Source organism: Heterocephalus glaber, unplaced genomic scaffold (assembly GCF_053883595.1).
Source record: "Heterocephalus glaber isolate CG9 unplaced genomic scaffold, H.glaber_assembly_v1.0 deba00001795, whole genome shotgun sequence".
NCBI classification, from domain to species: domain Eukaryota; kingdom Metazoa; phylum Chordata; class Mammalia; order Rodentia; family Bathyergidae; genus Heterocephalus; species Heterocephalus glaber.
The window spans coordinates 1,077,347-1,097,955 of NW_028258476.1; the positions used below are offsets into that span (position 1 = coordinate 1,077,347).

General features: G+C 55.2%; 1 protein-coding gene across 7 annotated transcripts in view; it reads right to left on the minus strand.

Annotated features, from left to right (window-relative positions):
• The window catches only part of Kcnn3 (potassium calcium-activated channel subfamily N member 3), a 133,942-nt gene that overhangs the window by 14,460 nt on the left and 98,873 nt on the right, over window positions 1-20,609 (minus strand). For 5 of the 7 annotated variants that reach the window (XM_004871336.3, XM_087203508.1, XM_021249353.2 and 2 more), the window contains 2 exons: window positions 9,410-9,551; window positions 3,272-3,382 (listed from right to left, as the gene is read on the minus strand). In XM_004871336.3, coding sequence (XP_004871393.2) covers window positions 3,272-3,382; window positions 9,410-9,551 — 253 coding nt within the window. The other 2 variants (XM_004871337.4, XM_004871338.3) reach the window with 2 other exon arrangements.

The following is a 20,609-nucleotide window of genomic DNA, read 5'->3' on the forward strand; positions in this document are numbered from 1 at the left end:
GAATCTCAAGAGACCGTGGGGAAGGAAGGTGCAGGCCGATGGGGCAGAGAGGCCCGCGCCAGGAGAGCAGGCCGCGGCTCTGGCGAGGGGAGATGGGCTTCCCCTGTCGGGGCGGCGGGGGGACCCTGGAGCAACCCCCGTCCGGCACATCCATGGCCGGGCCGAATCAGGCCTGAAGACTGCTCCTCTCCTCATGGGTCCAGGGCGCAGAGGCGTCAGGACTGGCGCTCGGCCGTCAGGGCTGGACTCGCAGCAGTGATGTCATTAGCAGACCGGGGAGACAGGGAAGGAATAGCTCCTGGGAGTCACGGGTCTGGTCTCACCCACTGCTTTCCCAGGAAGCGCACGCGGATGAGGTCTTTTTGGGGCGAGAACGTCTCCATCCACGGCCCCGGGAACTCTGCAGCCCAGGGCACCTGCTGCAGCCTCCTCGCTCTCGGCAGGGAGCTGTCACGGGAGGGGAGTGTGAGGGCAGGGCCAGCTCCTACCCATCCTGGGGTCCCCAGAGACACCAGGAGCCAACGCCCCGGGATCGACTGCTGTGCTGGGTGTGTTATTACAGAAAGCAGAAAGCCTGGGTGGGCGTGCCGGGTGGAGAAGGGATGACTCTGGGACATCCCACAGTCACACACGCGCACATACACAGGCACACACACGTGTGCGCGCTAGTGGCCCAGAGGTCAGCTGTAAGTTATAACTGGAGAACAGCAATAGCAGTGATACCACAAAGTCAGCATTAAATGCAGACAGGACACTGACCAGGGCGGACGAGTCAGACACGTGAAGGAAGACAAGCCGGCGCACCGAGGGGTTCGGGGACTGGAAGTGAGTTCCTGCCTGTGGGTCAGCCCCTCCTTCCCCACAGGAGCTGGATGACAATGGAGCTGGGTGTGATAATGCAGAGAGTGGGCCGAGGCCTGTACAGCGAGTCAAATTGGCAGCAGAACAGCTGGAGCAGCCTCATAACTCCCGGGCTACACGTCCTTCTTTCCTGCTTAGATGTTTGAAGAGCTAAGGACACATGGACTTGTACAGGACCGCTTCTATCTGTTATACCTACTACGCAGTCTCCACTCCTCGCTCGCGGTCCCACACTCAGCTCTTTCCTCACCGGCTTTCTCTGAGAGTCCCTGACTGATGAATGGACTGAGACAGAACTCCGGAGCGGGACTTGGGGCCATCTAGGGGGACAGAGGAGAGGCCAGGACCCCAGGGGAGGAAGGATGGCTGTCTCCAGTGGGCAGGTCAAAGCGAGACTGAACTACAGCAGCCCAGAATGTTTCCAGTTTCATTTCAGTGAAGGATGTGAAAGACTCTTTGGAGGTTCCAGTTCTGCCAGCTTTAAAAATCTGCTTTCTGCCAAATCCATTCCTTTTGCATTATTTCTCTGGGGGAAAAATTAGATACAAAAGGGGCATTTCAACAGATTTCAGTGTTCTGAGCAAAGTGAGATGCTATTCGATTAAAAAGGTAGGTTGTGCTCACGGATGAGCAATAAATATTTGTGGGAATGATTTTCAGTCTTGCTTTTCAACAAATAAGTGGACTTGAGGAGGATTTTGGAGAATTACTTTTGAAAGATTGAAATTAGCAGCTACAACCCCATCGCCTTCCACATTTATGTTGTAGGAAAAAAATTGTTTATTTTCCTAGCCTATGAGGGAGCTGGCTTTATTTTCCTCTGGTGTCTGATTTCTTGGTGAAAAATAGAGAGGACAAAGGAATAACACGAAATACAAAGTATATTCTTGGTTTTAAAGAGCAAACCAGAAAAAATAAGACTGTCAGTGTCTGTGCTCCTGGTAAACAACTTCTGAGCAGGCTTTGGAGGCACAGCCTCTCTCTCGCCTGCACTGCTGCAGGCAGCTGGGAGCCGGGCACTGCCACCCACTGCGTTCTGGTAACAGATGCCAGTGTCCTTGCCTTTAGTGTCCGACCACTTCGGGAATCCTGCAGCCCAGCGCGATGCTGGTGTACTTGGTTCAGGGGCCAAAGAAGAGGGCCCTTTGGGGTCAGTGGGCCCAGCAGGCCTCACCCGGGACAGAGCCAGCTGGCATCTTCCCACCTCAAACCCTGCTTTCTTGATAGCTCAGGGTGTGATGCACCCAGACAAGCATTTGTGTGTCAACGATACAGGGATATTTTCTTGTACCAGTTCCTTTTCACATCAGTAGCGGCTTTTTAAAGAACCCAATAAATGTAATCAAAGACCAAACAATCAAACGCCATAAATAATTCTGCTAAGAAACTGGAGAGGCCTTGGCAGCTGCACGCTCTCCCACTGCCTTCCCCACGAGCTCGCACACAGCTCTGTCATTCTCTCTCCCTTTTTGTTCTCCCTTCCTGCCTTTGTCTCTATTTCTAACACATTTTTTTTTACTGCTTTGCAACGTTAATCACTGAATATTTCTCTCGCTTTCAAAAGCCCAAATGGAAATGTGGGGTTGCTTCAGGGTCCCTTCCCTACTCCAGTCCCGGATGAGGACACCCGCACAGGCTCTGTTCCCTCTGGCTGGGGCAGGGAAGCTGTGGAGGCCGTGCCCTCCCGACCTGTGTTCCGCTGCAGGTCTAAAGACTTCCAGAAAAGCTGTCATTAAGCAAGCAGCTCCTGCCTAGCTCGCCTGGCCTGCTGTTTGTCCTCATCTCTGAAATGAGGCTTCTCTGTTCCAACGATTCGGTGGGGTGTCAGGTAGTTAGCAGCTAAATGAACTCTCCGTTCTTGCATATTTTCACGTTCTCATCCTCCTTAACCACTTTTGTAAGGGTACAAGTGAGAAACATTATCCGGAAAACACAAAAGGGGAAAATTGGATGATGACATTTTGATGAACAACGGAATTTAGGAATGTGGGCTCTACTGGAATGATCGTTTTAAATGATTTTTTCCAAAAAGGATTAGATTTAGATACAGTTTTAAGACTCTCTACTGCCCTTCCTAGTGAGAATCATGAAAACATTTGAGCATAAACAAAAATGTTGCATCATGCTGGGTGATTTATTTGGCACCATTAGGCAAGGGGGTGGGGGTGGGCTCTATCGCTGCATACTATTGATCTAATTATCAGGAAAATGATTTGGTTGCCTGAACCATGCACAGGGATTTAATGGAAGACAGGAGCCCGGCGCGTTGCTCCATGGTGCCACAGGTGGGGGCTGTCTGCCTCGGCACCCCAGCGAAGGCATGGCCCCTCCACACCACATGACTGTCCTTTCTGACTGGCTCCACTTTGGATGCAATTCCCCCGTGCAGACATGGATGGTGACGTCTTACCCGTTTGGTGAGCTGCGTGTCCATCATGAAGTTGTGAACATGCTTCTCCGCTTTGGTGAGTTCCAGCTTCCGGGCCACCACAGCCACCACAAGGGCAGTGCAGCCTGCACCCTGTGGGAGGACAGCAGGAAGACCAGAAGGGAGAGAGGACATCAGTGAGAGGCAAGGTGCAAACGCAGTGTGCCCATGCCACTCTGGGCGGCTCCTGGGAGTGGCATGGAGATGCTGCTCTGTGGCTGGTCAAGCCCCTGGCATACAGGCTGTCAATGCTGGGGCCCCGATGTCCCCACCGAAAACGGGACCTGCAATACCTGTGCCCCTCACTGGTTCTTACTGATGTACAGGGCTGAGACTTCAGGGCATTAAACCAACAATCAGGTCCCCTACCAGGCTGTGCGGATGGCAGGAGCCAGGAGGTCCAGCACACACAGACTCTCCCTGCCCCAGGCATGTCCCAAGCCCACCGCCAGCTCCAGCTAGTGGGGCCAGGAGGACAGCAGCCCGGGCACCGACTGCAGGATGGACCCAGTACCTGTGGAGGCTGTTTTCCTGAAAATAACTCCATGAAGAGGCAACATATTTTCCTCCAAGCTTGTCTCCCAGAGGGAACACTGGCTGGCACTCAACAGCTACCAGTGCTGTGGCCGGATCTTTTTACCTGAAGGTCTAGGCTGTGACACAACACAGGAAGCCACAGTCCCTCGGGAGTTCCCCGAGGTCCCTTACAGGAGAGCACGGGAGGGGCAGGCAAAGAAACAGGCTTTGGCTGGGCCACCAAATGGCCAGGTCAGGGGCTCTCCTAATCCTCTGGGCATATTGAGAGGGGGAGGGAAGCGGCCCGCCCCACCCTCCTCCCGGGGCGCTCAGCTGGCCTGTGAACAGGGGGAGACTCTCCCTCGTTCTACCATGGGAAGTAGCCATCAGCCCTGTCCTTGGCAGGACAGGACTCTCCTTGGAGCTGTCACCTCTTCCTATAACAGGGACCACCCTGGCTGCCACTTATGGAAAGAGATGACAGACTCATCAGAGCCAACAGTGGGATCCTCTGGATGCCAAATAGTCAGCACAGTTTTAACAATAAAAGCACTGAGTGCAATTGAGTAGCATGAGAACGCCATTGTGAAGAAATCCATCAATAACACTGTTGGCTCATCAGGCCTTACAAAATGGTTGCGAGGCAGACAAGAATCCTTTTCAGAGGTGTTGTGCGCCACCACGGGGCTGGCAGGGGTGGCTCAGTGCCCTGGGCTCTCCTTGACACCCTTCCTCTCTCTTCCCTTGGCTGACAAAGGCTGGCCCCTGTGTGGCTTTTGGCACGGCTACAGTTGAGGAGGGTTTCTCCTGATTTTCCACAAGGGTCTCCATTAAAACAATCGAGTGTTTGTTGGTACATCTGGTAGCCACCCATTCTGAGCTCAGCAAGATGAAAAGAACTGGGTCTGTGTGAACTTCCTTTTCTGACCTCATTTTCCTCTTTTGTTGGGGGAAGGCTGGGTTTGCTGGGCACCTGTGACTCGCAGGAGACTCTGTGCCCAATTTTCAGAGAATGTGGGCAGTTGGACAGCCTGGTCTGTAGCTGTGATCAATTTAGCCAGGTCTCTAAAAGCAAAAAATAGCTTAAAAGAAGCTGTCCTGGAGGGAGATGTGAGCTCCCACCCCATCCACCAGGCCCAGGCTCCTCTCGCTTTTGTGTGGAGTTCCAAAAGTACACCAGGATGGAAGTGCACCAAGAGGGGCAGAGCAGTGCTAAAGACGGAGCATCCCACGGAGAGGGCTCTCCCGGGCTCTGCTCCCCCTTCCTGCAACACCTTGCTCACATCACCCCGAAGGCTGGGGTACAGCGGCCAGAGAGCCTCTCCTCCCCTGCCGCCTCGGGAGTTGATCATTGACATCAGATTGCCAGGGTCTAGGAGGAGTTCCCTGTGGCTCCTCATGGCCCAAAGCCTCGCCGGCTAACGCAGGGGGCTTCTAATGAGAAGCTAGAGTGTTTGAACTAAAGAGCCATTTGTCTCTATGAGGAAGACGCATTTCTGCATGGAGGCTGGAAGGTGGCCAGACAGTCTCCCAACTTCTCTGAGCTTAAAGATGCTGTGACTCCCTTATGGATATTTCTCTGGAGGCTGCTGTCTTCTTGACCCCTAATCCCAACTTGAATAGATAGCAGTGGATACTCTCAATTGTTTTCTTCTGGATAATCCGACACCTGTTTGTGGTTAGGAAAGGCGCCAATAATGAGGCCTCACCAGACCATTTCCAGCAACGGGCAACCTTGCAAAGACCGGGCCAGACCTCAGGGCCCTTCAGACAGTGGCGGGCAGCCCTGAGCTCCCGGCTGTGCTGGGGGTGAAGAGATCAGAAGAGGAGAAGGAAAGGGCCGGCAAGAGAGGAGGGCAGAGAGGGGCGGAGGACGAGGTGGGGAGCGAGGTGTGCCGTGTCCTAAACAGCAAAGGTCGGAAGACGGAAAAAGAAGAAAAGGAGGGAGTGCTGGTGGGGCTGAGAGGGGAAGGGAAGAACGAGGGGTGTAAGACCACCCAGAGGCGGACGGTCAGTTCAGGCTCCTTAAAGGGAACACAGGAAGGCCCACACCTGCCACCTGTCGTTCACCGGAAGTAGAATGAAGATCACCTGTCTCTGTTCCTTTCGGACGATGGCCTTTTACCTCCGGGAGGAGCTCGTCCCTCGGACAGGGCTGGCAGCTGCCTGGGTGTCCGTGTGATGGGACCGTGTGTGGTTAGATTTCCTGAGACAAAGCGACGAGGGCCTGGTGCCCTGTGGCACGTGAAGGCTCACGCCGACCTCGCCTGGACGCTGTGCCACAGCGGGGGCAATGAGGAGAGGGCAGGGTGGGGCAGGAGGGGTAAGCAGCTCTGGCCTGACCCTCCCCCTCGCCGGTCGGATGGGGGAGCACAGCCTTTTGCGCCAAGTCTTGAACCACGGTCGGCACCAACCCGGGCCCCAGGATGGGGTGGGTGGGGTAGGTGACCTCCAGCCAGTTGCCCCAAGGTGAGTGCAGAGCGGGTGCCGAGTAGGCAGACAGCAGGTGGGACCAGCTGACCGGGCCTCAGGCATCGCAGGTCCGACCCAGGTCTGGACCCAGCCCCGCACGAAGTCCTCCCACTTCTTGTTTCCAAGAAGCATTTCCAGCTGGAAGATCTTAGAAGCTGGAAAAACAAGGATCCCAAGGGGAAAGTATGAGATGTTCTTAACTAAAGAAGCATAAAATAAAACAAAACATAAATGAGAGTGACAAATGAAGGAGAGAAGCTGGAGGATTTACAGTTGGATTCTGTTGCTGCAACGGATTCCACATAACAACTACAATAACGTCAGCCGGCCTGAGACCGGGCTTTTTCCGGAGCCACGTGGCTAAAAGCGACATTAAGCAGATGTCTCACCAGCCCTGGGTGCTCCTCCCACCGGGACTCAAGGTGCGCTGCCTTCTACCTCAGCGTCGCTTTCCTGCTGCCTCGAGGAAGCCTCTCTCAGGAGCCACGGGACACGCTCGGTCCCACGGCACCCAGGGGCTTTGTCTGGGGGTCTGTGGCTCACAAAGGCCCACAGAGTAGAGCCCACTTGAGGAAGTGGCTCTGCTGAAAAGAAGCCACCTCCCAGCAGACGGGGGCCCTACGGTCTCTCAGATGTTTGCAGGACCCGGTGGCCGGAGCAGAGTTCGGGGCTCATCTCCGATTCGGGGCACCACATGATGCCAGCCATCCCCCTCCGGCCCTGCAATCCCCTGAAGACCCCTGGAAAGACGCTGGATGAGAATGTGCCCGTGTTGTGGGTGAGCGCTCCCGACACACCCAGTCTGCACCAGCAATGTCAAGTTGTCCAGACAATTATACACCCTGCCTAATGGTTGGTAATTACACCGTTACTGGGATTGCCAAGAGAAAACAATGATTAAGACCATTTGCAGCCGGCACACAAATCCTTCCTCTCCTTCCCCAGCCGGCCTTGCCTTGGCCTTCCTGGTGTCCATGGCAACCAAACAGGAAGCCCTACCTCTCGTCAAGGCACTTGCAGTAACAATCAGGAGCCACACATCGTGTGCACTTCTCAGGAGGAAGGACTCGGCTGCAAAGTCGCCCTGGATACAAACCCACCAGGGGCCCGGAGTGAGGGGCTGACTGTTGGAGGACCTGCCCGTGAATGGGAAGCTGCACTGGGCCTGGGGACTGAGGGCCCCCACGGGAGGCCAGGTCCGTGCAGAGGGTCAGGTGGGGCCAGTGCTGTGTAAGGACCGCTCCAGGTGGGCATCGGCTCCCTCACCTGCTTGTCCTTTCCAGCCTGACCCTGCCTCAGCCCACGAGGAGTGGATGCGCCCTGCCTGGGGTGCTGTGGACCCCAGAGCAAAGGGCTCGCTGGAAGGCAAAGCGCCCACCGGAGACCTCTCCCTGAGGAGGAGCAGGGTGGGCGGGTCCTTCGGCTCCCACTGTGCTTCGTCAGAGATGGGGGGCCAGGAGCTGGGGGACAGCACTCTCGGGTGGGGCACAGCTCTGTGCTGCGCCGGAATGTAAAGGGCCCAGAGCCTCCCTGCTGGAGCAGCCCAAAGCCCAGGCCCCAGAGTGGCCCTCAGAAGGCAGGCTTTGGCCTTCCGGTGGCATCTCATCCTTTCTGGCAGGAAGTCACCTTTCCTGGTGACAGCGAGTGCCAGACCCCTACCTGACAGGAGGTGCTCCTTCTTCCAGCCCCCAGCCGGCCCTGTCTGCATCTGGAGGAGGAGGGCCACCTCGGACAGGCCTCCTCTCCCTGGGCAGCCCGAGGGAGGTGTCCTGTCTGCCATGTGATCCCGGAGGCCACCAGGCTGAGCATGGTGGGGAGCAGGGGTGGCCTGGCCTGGGGAGGCACTGGTGGAGGGAGTCACTGCCCTTGCAGCAGAAAGAGGGTCTGTCCCGTCCCCTGGGAACACGGAGGTGAGCAAGGCCTTGGGGGCCCCAGGGGAGGGCGCACAGCACAGGGTGGGCCCAGGCGCAGCTCCTGGGAGGCCTGTAGTGATGACCGTGGAGCGCCCCAGGGGCAAGCAGCCCCAGGCCTCTGTCAGGCTCACCCAGGCCTCCATGTTGCCTTCCCTTTGAGCCTTTGCTTCCTTTTCTGAAAAAAGTGTCTCCCTGCTCTAACACCGTGCTCATCCTAGGATTCCAGGACGGGCCCAGAGCTGCACCCGCCTGTCCTGCACCTAGGGTGCAGCAAAGCCGAGGGTGCCCCACCAGCTCTCGAGGGGGGACCCAGGGGGCACACAGAACGAACCGGCACTGGCCCTGTGTACTTGTTTCCCGCACACTCCCACGTAAATCGTGCTGCCGGCCTCATGGAGGCGGTGAGCGGCCAGCAGGCTCTCCACCCAGCTCCCAGGGACAGCTGCCCTCGGCGGGGTGAGCGCCCTGCACCTGGCCCTGCTCTGCCTGCAGACCGCGTCCTTCCCACCTGCAGCAGCCTGTGCTTCCAAGAGCAGGCCCTGGGAGGCGCAGGGCTTCGGCAGGAGAAATGCACAGCGGGGGGACATGGTACCCGCTGGGCACTGGGGTGGGCTTGGCCTGGCAGGGCCAGCGCTGGACAAGACTTGGTTCTCAGGGCCCAGAGCCTTGCTACTTTGGAGCCTGGGGCTAGCAAGAGCTGGGTGGGCAGGACCCAGCAGCTGCCAGGCCTGTCTGGAACACAGCTCTTCCCCCAGCCACTGCCTCTCTGAGTCCCAGGGACAGGAAGAGCCCCGAGGCCAGCAGAGGTGACTGAGGGTCAGAGTGGTCACCAGCTTCCCCCAGCCCACGTGGGGCAGGCAGGGAGCAGACTCGCAACTGCCAGGAGCTAGTACCTTACTCCAGCCTGAGCAAAAGAAGCTGAAAAGGAAAACAACCACTGTGGAGCTCGCAGCTGCCTTGCTTTCTGTCTTGTTTTGTTTTGGCAGTGATGCCAGGCATTTGCACTGAGCTACATCTCCAGCTCTTTTTTATTTTGAGACAGGCTCTCCCTAAGTTCCTAAGTTGTCCGGGCTACACTCAAACTTGCAATCTCCTGCCTCAGCTCCCGGAGCGCTGGGGTTACAGGTGTGCACCACCGCAGGGGGATGCACTAGGCCGGCCAGGAAGAGCTGTGCTGTCTCAGAGCACTAGGGCAGGGTCCCCGCGGGGTGGTACTCACCATGATGCCAGTGAGAAGGCAGACACCTTTCCCACAGTATGTGTGGGGCACCATATCCCCGTAACCGATGGAAAGGAATGTGATGGAGATGAGCCACATGGCACCCAGAAAGTTACTGGTTACGTCCTGCTGGTCGTGGTACCTGCCGAGGGGAGACAGGAGTTAGCGGGTCCAGCTGTGGTGCCCGGGAGAGGCTGTGCACAAACCTAGACGGGAGGGCACGAGGTATTTTGCTGAGGAGGGTGCAGCAGTAACAGTGGCGCACAGATAGCTTCCTCCCCTTCTTCCCCTCCCTCCCTCCCTTCTTTCCTTCATGTCCTTCCTTTTTTTTTTTGGTACCGGGGAAGGAACTCAGGTCCTTGCACTTGTGTAGCAGGCGGCAAAACCACTGAGCTAAATCCCCAGCCCTATGTCCTTCTTTTTGTAGTACTAGGGATTGAACCCAGGGCCTTCACACTGAGCTACTTCCCCAGCCTTTTTAAAATTTTGAGACAGGTTCTCAATAAGTCACTAAGTTCTCTGGGCTGAGTTTGAACTTGGAATCCTCCTGCCTCAGCCTCCTAGAGTGCTGGGACTGCAGGGGAGCACCACCAGGCCCGGCTGGGCCCCACCTGCAGCTCCTGTCCTGCCATGGCCCACCCACAAGCTGGGGCCCAGAGAGAAAGGGCTGCGATTTGCCACCTGGCTCACTCATCCTTTCAGTGCTGGTAGGACAGCTTTGGCTGCAATCATGCAGTAATGAAATTTAAATTCTCCCTTCTAAGCCAAGTCTAAATGTATGTGGAGGCGATTAATCGGAAATTGCAAGCTCCTCAACAGAGAAACTGGCAAAAAGAAAATCACTGCACACGTTTAAGGAAGCCAAAGGGCCGCAGGCCCCGCCCACATCTCAGCGCCGTCCAGGGAGCCCCAGGGCACAGGGGCGTGGTCTCCCCTCCGAGCTGGACAGGAATGCGCAGGCGGGATCTCGCTCCGTGGCTCCTCTGACTTGAGCCCTGCTATCCTTCCCCGGCCCCGGAGTCAGCCCTGGGAGGGCGCCAGGGATGCAGACCCCTGCAGAAGGGCCCAGGACGTGGGCAGATGAGGCACGGGATGCCAGAAGTGGCCGCCAGTGACCCCGACCCCAACTGCAAGGGCAGTCAGAGCCAGGCCGCCCAAACCCAGATACAGCCAGTGAGATGAGTGAGGGGTGCGGCCGGGTGACGAGGCCTGGAGCCCCCTCCTCCAGGGTGGCAGTAAGGCCCTTGGATTCTGTTTCTTTATTTGGTTTTGGTAAGTTGCCCAGACCGGCCTTCAGCCCACCATCCTCCTGCCTCTGCCTCCCTAGTAGCGGACTGATTGCAGCTGTGCGCCGCCGTGCCTGGTTTACAGCCTTTTACTGCAGTGCACTCTTGTTAGTGTGCTTTGCAATACAGAATAGCGATGTTCCTTTGGGGCACTGGTACAGGCAGATAACAAATCTTTTTTTTTTTTTTGGTACTGGAGATCCAACTTGGGTCCTTGTGCTTGCGCAGCAGGTGGCAAAACCACTGAGCGAAATCCCCGGGCCCGGATAACAAATCTTGATCTTTTTCTCCCCCTCCCTCTGGTCCTTTCCCATCTCCAAAAGTCTGTCTGTGACCTACCATCTCTCTTTCACTCATTCATTCATTCATTTATATATTTCCCACAGAAGAGAAATCATGCAATATTTAACTTCTGAGCCTGAAATTTCATTTGTATATATTCTTTTTTCTTTTTTTTCTTTGGTACCGGGGATCAAACTCGGGTCCTTGCATTTGCGTGGCAGGTGGTGGAACCACTGAGCTAAATCCCTGGCCCCAGACATTTCATTTGGCATTAAGTTCCATCCATTTCCCTGCAAATGACAGGATTTCATTCTTATTTATGGCTGGGTAATACTCCGGTGTGTATGAATGCCACTTTTTCTTTATCCATTTGGCTGTTGTTTCCAGAGCTTAGTTACTGTGAGCTGCACTGCTGTAACATGCGCAGGCATGTGTCACTGGAGTGGACTGTCTTTAATTCCTTTGGGAATATATCAAGGACAGGCATAGCTGGGTCCAATGAAATTGCTATTTTTAGTGTTTTGAGGAAACTCCACGCTGATTGTACTATTTTACACTGTCACCAACAATGTAAGAGGGTTCTTTCTTCCCCACAGCCTTGCCAGTATTTGTTGTTATTGGATTTCTTGATGATGGCCATTCTTTCTGCAGTGAGAGGGAATCTCAGTGTTGTTTTAATTTGCATTTCTCTAGTGGCCGGCGATGCTGAGCATTTCTTTATAGCCCTTTTCAAAGAGGCCTGTTTCGGCCTCTGCTTCGTTTGCCCTCCACTGCTGGGAGCCATGTTGGAAGCAGACCCTGCAGCTGCCAGCACCTCGAGCCTGCACTCCCAACCTCTAGACCTGTGAAAAATAAGCTTCCGTTCTTTATAAGTTCCCTAGTCGGTGGTATTCTGGGACAGCACCACCAGCAGGCCAAAACAGTGGCATAGAGGAGCAAGACAGCTGTCCCGGGAGCCGAGGGGAGAGGGGCCTGGCAGAGAGGCTTCCCTGTGAGCACCCAGGCCCAGCCCGGGGCAGCCTGGCTGCTGCCTGGGGTGCAGTGTTCAGGACAAGGCTCTGACAGGAGCACCCCCTGACACTCCATGGGCTGCATTTGTCCTGGGGCCCCTGGTCAGCCTTGGGAGGCCCCTGGTGGGGAGGCTGAGGCAGGGCTGGGTAGAGCAGAACTCGGCTCAGGACCGTCCTCCTCAGGATGTGGCTCCCTGGCGGTGACAGGAACTCACGCGTGTGCCGTCGTAGGGAGGCCTGGGGCTCGGGCCCTCAGTAAGGACTGGCTACTCTCATCAGTGTCCTCCTGCCCCTCCGGCTGCCACTCTCCTCCTGTCCCCAGGGTGGCCAGGCAGTGACAGCTGCAGGGTGCAGAGCTGGAGGTGGGCGTGGTGGGAAAGGAGGTGGAGTCACTGCCTTGGGAAACACCAGGAGCACCAGGGCAACGACGGCGACGCCCGGTATCAGGCACCGACGTGTGGCTGACATTCTAGGCAGAAATACTCTGATTCTCATCATGTCCTTTCAAGTATCCTGTAGGAAGTCTGGAGCAACAGGAAGTCCAGAGATGCTGAGTGGCTTGCCAAGGACACGCAGGAGGGAGCCAAAGCGAACCAGGCTCCTTTCGCTGCTCCCCTAGGATTACAGCAGCAGGAGTGACTGGAACGTGTCTTAGGGAAAGATGGGAAAGCTTCAGTGACTGGAGCTGTTATGGCTCCATCTCAAATGGCCTCCAGAAGGCTCAGGTGTTCAGAGCCCGGCCTCTGAGAGGTGAGTGGATGGGGGTGCTAACCTCATTAGTGGACTCATCCATCGATCAGTTCATGGCCCAAGTGCTGTCGGGAGGTGGGGCCTGGCTGGAGGTGCTGACTGGGATGTGGCCTGGGGCGTTTTTGTCCCTGGCCCCTGCCTCCTCTCGGGTTCTTCCTGCCCTCCCTGATTCCTGGCTGCCATGGGTTGAGCTACTTTCTCTGCCACACCCTTCCACCATGCTTTCTGCCTTGGAGCTGGTGACCATGGGCTGGAACCCCTGAAACCATGAGCCAAAATAGAACCTCTCTCCTTAGGGTGTGCCTGTCAGGTACTCAGTTCTAGCAATGAAAGCTGACTAGCACAGGGACACCCGGGCTCCAGTAACAGACAACGAGCTGGCTTTGGAAACTGGTGAGTTCCAATGTCGGAGGGCCTGGAATATAGGAGTGGAAGTTTGATTTTAGTCTTAGAGACCTTGGAAGTAACTCTGGCAGGAAGGTAGCATGACTCTAGGGGAAGAACAGTCCACAGGTGGTGAGGCGACCTAGCAGAAGCTCGAAGGGAGGAAAGGGGCAGGCAGCGGCTCACATGCCTCAGCCTGGCCCTCATCATCTGGGGCTCGTCCAGCCTGTGTGCACCCTCCACTGGCAGTGAGACGGGGTGGTGTCAGCCTTTTTGTTAAGTGTTTGCAGGACAGCTGAAAGTGCTGCTGGGATGGTGGCTCTACCTGCCTTCTCCTCTCCACTCCACCCTGGAGGCCTTGTTTCCCCAGGGCTGGCCTGGGTCGGCCGGTCTGGCTGGCCTGGAGAAGCACAGAGCCCAACTCTGACCCCTGGTGCTGCACCTGCCCCGGCCCTGGCCCTGTCCTGGTGTGGTAAGGACAGGCCACTGCTCTGTCCTGCTGCCTGCCTTGCTGGGCTCAAGCTCTCCACTGGAGAGCCAGGCTGTGCAGTCTGTGACTGAGGAAGACTTAGAGGTGAATGCAGAGGACATGGAAGGAGAAGGCCTGGGCAGCCACACGGCAGGCAGCATACAGAAACAAAGGTGCAGTCCAGGCAGGGTTACCTGGCCCAGCATGGCCAGGTCAGACCTGAGGACCCTGGGACCTGGCTTAGTGGACGAGTGGGTCCCCAGGGGCTTGGAGGTTCCAGGTCCAGCTCTACCCTAGGAGGTCTACGGCCTTGGATAAGAGACTCCTCCCGTGACTCAGTTTCCTCGTCTGCTAATGGGAGATGAGGTGAAATAAGCAACAGAAGGCACGGGTGGGCTCCAAGTGCTAGCATTGAGCGGGGCACTGTCAGCAGCCAGGAAGGGTCCATGGGACAGTGTGGACAAGCAGTGGACAGGAAGTGCAGAGCCCTCAGGTGCTGGGGCTTCCCTGAAGCCCTGCAGTTTAGGCTGCAGAACTTTCAGGGGCTTTTTGGACAGTACCAGGGACTGAACCCAGGGCTTTTGTACTGAGCTACATGACTAGCCCATTTTTAATTTTCAATTTTGAGACACAGTCTCACTAAGTCTCTACATTGCCCAGGTTGAACTTGAAGTTGCAAACTTCCTGCCTCAGCCTCCTGAACTGCTGGGATTATAAGTGTGCATCACTACAGGTGGCAGAACTATTTGATACAGGGACAAAAGGGATCTGTCAGTTCACTGGCAAAGAAAGGCCACAAGACACTCAGTGTCTGCGAATTATTCTTCTAGTAGCTACATGCAAGCCTGATTAAAGCGGTCAGGCCCCAGACGGGGAGAACTAATTGCTACAAGGCTTGTAGATGCCCAGGACGAACAGTGGAGGGCCTTGAATGCCAAACTAGGAGGTCTGGGTTTAAATTGCAGCCTGTCTTTGTGCATATTATCGGCCTGCTGTGCACATGGGTCTCCGCAGTCCTCCTTTCTTGGAAAATTCTGCATCTTGGGCCGGGGATGTGGCTCAGCGGCACTGCACCTGCCTCTCAAGTGCAAGGTCCTGAGTTTGATCCCCAGTACCAAGAAAAAAAAAGAAAAGAAAATTCTGCATTTTAAACTCGTGTTCCTGGAGTGCTCAGCTGCCCCATGGTCATGACCTCCTACTCCTCTGTGAGCAGACTCTGAAGCAGAGTGGAAGTAAATATAAAGTGATGGATAATGTCTCTCTTTCTAAAGATGATGTCTGAATTAGTACTTTTTTGTGTAAATTCCCTTTATGTTTTTGAGGGTTTCTTTTTCACTGGCCACAGAAAACCCTATTGGTGCAGTGTGGTGAGAAGCGGTCTTGTGCCCTGGAGGTCAGACTTCAGGGACCCCTCTGCGGAGGCTGGGAAGACACCGTGGTGGGACATGCCCCCTGCTCACCTGTGCTGTGAGGCGTCCCCATGGAGACCAGAGCTGCAGCTCGGCAACCGGAAGTGATGAAGAGAAAAGCCGGCTGGTGATTCAGGACCGTGGGAGTGGGGAGGAGGGGAGCATTTCCAAGCCTACTCCCAACTTCAGAGTGGTTTACACATGTCCCAGATTCACCAACTAATCTCGTACTGTTTTCTGCAATGGAGATTTCTTTTAGGGGGAAATAGTTTCATGTTTTAAAGGGCTGAAGAAGAAAAGATGTAGTTTTTCTTTGAGATCAAGAGTATGTATTATAGCCATTAATTTATCCTTCAGGAGGGTGGACCATAGTTGTTTTTTTGTTTTGTGTTGTTTTGTTGTTTTTGGTACTGGGGATCGAAGGATCGAACTCAGGACCTTGTGCTTGCAAGGCAGGCGCGGTGCCACTGAGCTAAATCCCCGGCCCCCATAGTTGTTTTTTTCAATCTCCTTCTAACACTATGGAATAAATGAGAAGTATGAAAGAGTAGAGGATTAGGCAAACGTGGTGGATTTAACATACATGTTTATCTTTGCTCACTCAAATCCCTTACAACTAAGTTTATCATCCCCTACTTTTTCAAAGTAATCAAGCAACTGGGAATCCCCAGACATCTGAGGAAGTCTCTAACATTAAAGACACAGACCAAATCGGTCAATTAAGACAAACAACGAAAAAAGACTCTGGATCAAACACAGACCATTCACAGAGAAGAACTCTTAGGGGGGAAACCCTATAATTAATGTCTTAGGAGAGAGAAAATAAGACTTTGAACCATCAAACAAGAATGGTGGGCTCTACAAAGGACAGGCAGGAGGAGAATGAAATGAAAACAAAGCATGAGAAAATCAGTGAATCAGTCTACCAATTCAGATACTAAAGTTCCAGAAGAAAGAACTGGATGACTAGGGGGAAGGAGAAGGAAGAGGAGAAAGAAGAAAGGGAAAAGTAGTCATTAAGGAAACCACTCAAGAACATCCCCAGAACTGTGGAGCGCAAGTTTCCGAATCAAGACCCCCAGGCCCCAGCCTGAAGTACAGCGGATGAAGGCGGACTCAGCCCGAGGCCTGGGACTGAGGAGTTCCCAGCAGCAGTGGCGGCGGCCAGGAGAGGACCCTGCAGGCTGGGGACAGCGAATACCATAGCAAATCAGAACTGCTTTGGACGTGGTAGAACTGGAAGCTGAAGGCCACAAAATAAGCCTTCAAAATTCAGAAGGGAAACGATTGGCCAACCAGAACTCCAGACCAGAGAGACCCGGCACTAGTTAAGTCCCAGGGTAGCATGAAGACATTTTCAGGTGTTCCGGGCTCTGGAAGACTTTCCTCTCGTACACTGAGGAAGTCACGGCAGGGTCCAGTCACCAAGACCAAGGAGGAAGCCCCGGGGGAGGAAGCCAGGGGACAGAGGAAATCTAGCCAGCCAGATACAGTAGCCCGGGGCCCTGGGGCAGGGGAGCCTAGGAGACCCTGTGTGCAGGAGTAGGGGACTCCAGCCCAGAAAAACCAAGGAAGCTCTGGGGACCTTCCAAGGTGGCAAAATTCACGGGGAGAAAACGACGTGCTGAACTTCCTGAGGTCTAGATAACCACCAGGGTTTGAGTTGATTTAGTGATAAATATGTAGAAAACTAAGCAAATGAACAAACACGATAATTAACATCTCCAGAAAAAATGAAGAATTCTGTGGGAAAGGAAAAGTTATCGTATTTTACTCAAGTATGAATAGAGTCAAATTAGTGTTGACTGAGTGATATAAACACTGATTACTGATTTAACCCAAATCAGGATGTAATTATAAAAGGACGGTGGGGGACAGGAAGAGTTGAAGGGGGAGGGAGCCAGCTTCGCCTCCCACCACGGGAAGAGTGGATGGACAACTGTGAAAACCAAAGCACCGAAAGCAGCCACACACACAGTGTGGTCTTTAGGGACACAGAGGTAAGCGCAACATTCACCAGTGAAAGGAGCTGATGTGGGCGCCTCCAGAGGACACAGGACAGTTGGCCGTGCAGACTGGGGATCGCTCGGAGAATACCAGACATACAGCCAAACCGAAGAGCCAAAACACCCACATGACACGAAACATTTAATTTCCACAGCAGAAAAAGAAAATAAGCCCTAAGAAGCTCACCATCAACCCCATCCTGTGATCTACCTGTGTGTGCTGGCCACTGAGAATCCCTCGCCTCCTGACAGATAACCAGCCTGGACTTCACATTTGTTGTTTCCTTTTCTTTTCCTGATCCCCTCCCCTCCCCTCCCCTCCCTTCTCTTCTGTTCTCTGCCCAGGCTTGGCTCAAACTTGCAGTCCTCCTGCTCCAGCCTCTCAGAAAGCTAGGGTTACTTGGGGTTACTGGTGTGTGCCACTATTCTTGGCTCCTTGTATGATTTTTAAAGAAATCCTTCCCTACCTGAGCTTATGAGGCCTTCTTTTAAATGTTTGAAAATACTGTCCTTCTCACTCGTCTTTCATTCCCCTGGAACTGAGCGTGTGTACGGAGCGAGCTAGGGGTCCCTCTTCATTTCTAATCCGGATGACAAATGGGCTCTGCTTCACTTCGTGTGTGGACCACCCATCCCCGCTTTCCTCTCTCTTACAGATCAGCGTGGACGAGGTATCACTGCTGGCTCTTCTTTCTGTTCCACTGGCTTGGTCACCTGTCCTGGACGATGTGCAACAGTCCTGTTGGAGCCTTTCTGAGTACAAAGGGCACCCAGGAGACACGTGTGGAATGGACGTGGCCCTGCTCGTGGCTTTTCCTGCCCCGTGGGAGTGGTGCTCGCCTCTAACTCAGGCAGGAGTGTGAACGCCTCCAGCTGTTCTCCTCAGCTGATAAACTTCTGTCACAGAGGCTGCCAAATTCCTTGGGCTTGGAGTCAGTTCTCACTAAGAACTCAGCTTCTTGACACTAGCTTTGACCTGTTACAGCTGTAGGGAACAGAAAGTAAACCTCAGAGAGGTGGCTGCCTCTTCCTCTTCTTTTCCAAAGGAGTCTGCATACATTTGTGAACTAGTTTTTTACGACCCTTTTCACGGGGATCTGAGTGACAGGGCGGCTCTGCCCGTTTGTCTTAGGCTGGCTGATGCTGGAAGTTTGCAGGCATGGAGCTGTGCTGCACGTGGAACTCCATCCGGACGGGCCGCTTGGCCTTCACTTGTGCTCAGGCTCAGAGTCACGGATTCACACCCTGCACAGAGCCAGGGCCGGTGCCTGCTGAGCCTCCAACCAAGAACCGGATGGCGGGGACCACTGTGGCACCGCTGGCCCCTCCCTCAGGGCCCTGCTTTGCGTGCTCAGTGGTGTCCTCCACTCTGCCCGGCTTCTCGGCTCCTCCCTCTTGTCTCCTCTTCAGCACTGTGGAGCTCCAGGCTGGCCTTGGGCACACACCTGCTCTGCCCCTGACCTGCCTGCCACTGTCTGCAGCTTAGGGTGCTGTCTCCTCCTCCTCCATGGTTTCCCCTCCTCCCTCCTCTTCCTCCCCCGCTTCTTCTGCCTCTTCTTTCTCCTTTTCCTTCTTCCTTCCCCTCTTCCTCTTCTTCTTTCCTTCTCTTTGCCTCCTCCTTCTCCTCCACCTCTTCCTCCTCCTCCTTTTTCTGCTCCTCCTTCTCTTCCTCCTCCTTCTTTTTGTGGCATTAGGGATTGAACTCAGGGCCTCTGCACTGAACCGCATCCCCAGCCCTTAGTTATTTTTCATGTTGAGACAGGGCCTCGCTAGGTTGCCCATGCTGGACTTCAACTTGCAATCATCCTGCGTCAGGCTCCCAGTGTGCGGGGATTATAGGCAGGCTCCTCTACTCCCAGCTCACTGTCCCCTTCTAACTGATTGTTCAAGATCTAGCTCAATCCCATCCCAACCCACCCAGCCAAAGTAAGCACCCTGCCTCCAACCCTCAAGCCCCTGGGTGTCTGTGGCATCCAGTGGCCATCCTCACGCTGTCACACAGGAGACCACCAGGCCGCTCGGTGTTGAGGTCATGCACGGGCTCCAGGGCCCTACCATCCCGTCCAAATCAGGCCTTTCCCTTAGCATCCGCATGACCTTGTCCTCGATTTTACCACCTGTAAAGGGGACAACTATTGCGCCAAGCCACAGTTCCTGTGAGGATTTAATGAGCTGATGCCTCTGGAGCAGTTAGACCTGGGCTTGGCACGTAGCTGGACTAAAGAAATGCCTTTGGCCTTGTGCGGCCACAGTCTTATGTGCATGAGCTTAGCCTCAGCAGAGCCGGATGAAGGCAGATCTGGAGCCCAGAGGCCGGCTTCAGCCCCGACAGCTCTGTGACCTTGAGCGCACTGCGCCACCTTCCTGTCCTCTCTCCAAGGAAGCAGATGTGACCGTGTCCACCCTGCCAGACTCAGGGTTTTGGTGAGGAGCGAGTGTGGAAAGGCCTGTCAGCCTCCAGTGCCAACACTGATGGCGGCGTGCGGTTGCCTCTGCCCGGGCTCTGTCCCCATGACAAGGACAGTCCCAGGGAGGTGGAGGGGAAGAGCCAGCAGATTCGCCTTGTCATCTTCCTTGTCCCCAGTTCTGGATGGGCCACAGCCCCTTCCCTGTCTCCGTCAAATCCTGCCAGCTCCACAGTCAAAAGATTTCCAGCATCCGGTCACTTCCCATGCCTGCTGCTTCCCCCGTCCAGCTCTTGTCCCCGAACCAGGGCTGCTGCAGCAGCCAAGTCCCTGCCTCCACCTGTGATCTGTGCCCCGCCCCACCCTGTCCCCAGCTCAGAGCCACTGCAGTAGCCACAGTGGGCCGTCCACAGAGAAGAGGGACAGGCCTGTATCCCCAGAACCAAAGCTGGAGTCCCTTGGGGGCCACGAGAGCCTAAAGACCAGCTCCACACCCTTTGGCATCAGCCAGAGCCTGCTCAGCTCCTCCAGGCTGGCCGGCTCCACCTCCAGTTGCCCCACCTGTTCCTCCTCCTGCAGGCCACGGGGGCCTTTCACACCCATCGGCTCGCAGGGAGGCGCCCCCCCCCCCCGCCGCCATCCACAGCTGCAGCCCGCGCCCCAGCCTCCTGCCCTCTGTCTGTCTCCTCCACACGATCACTGCCTGACACATAATGAATATTTGGCTTATTTTGTGGTTATTAGAATGTAAGCTGAATGAAGGAAAGGGCTTTTCCTGGTTGTTTACTGCTGAATGGCTACTGCTCAATACAGATTCATCAAGCAGTGAAGGAAAGGGATGCGTGAAGGATGCCCGTGCCACAAGGGCTGTCACACAAAGCCCTGAGAGCTGGAAGCGTGATGTCCAAGCTCAGTCACGGCAGGAAGTGAGCAGACCAGGGCTCAGCTGCAGCTGTTCTGATACCTGGAGTGGCTGCTGCAGTGAGCAGGGCGCAGATGGGGCGTGGAGGTCGCATCCTTGCCCAGGCAGGGCCCACTGTAGCTGGACAAGGGCCCTGCCTGGCCCCACCAGGGGGCAGTGGCGCTGGGCAGCCTGCCTCAGAGGTGAGCACTGGAGGGAAGGCTCGGTCAGGGAGTCCTGGGCTCTGTTTCCTGCCTCTGCCTCCACCTAGGTCCCCAGCACAGTCAGCTCCTAATTA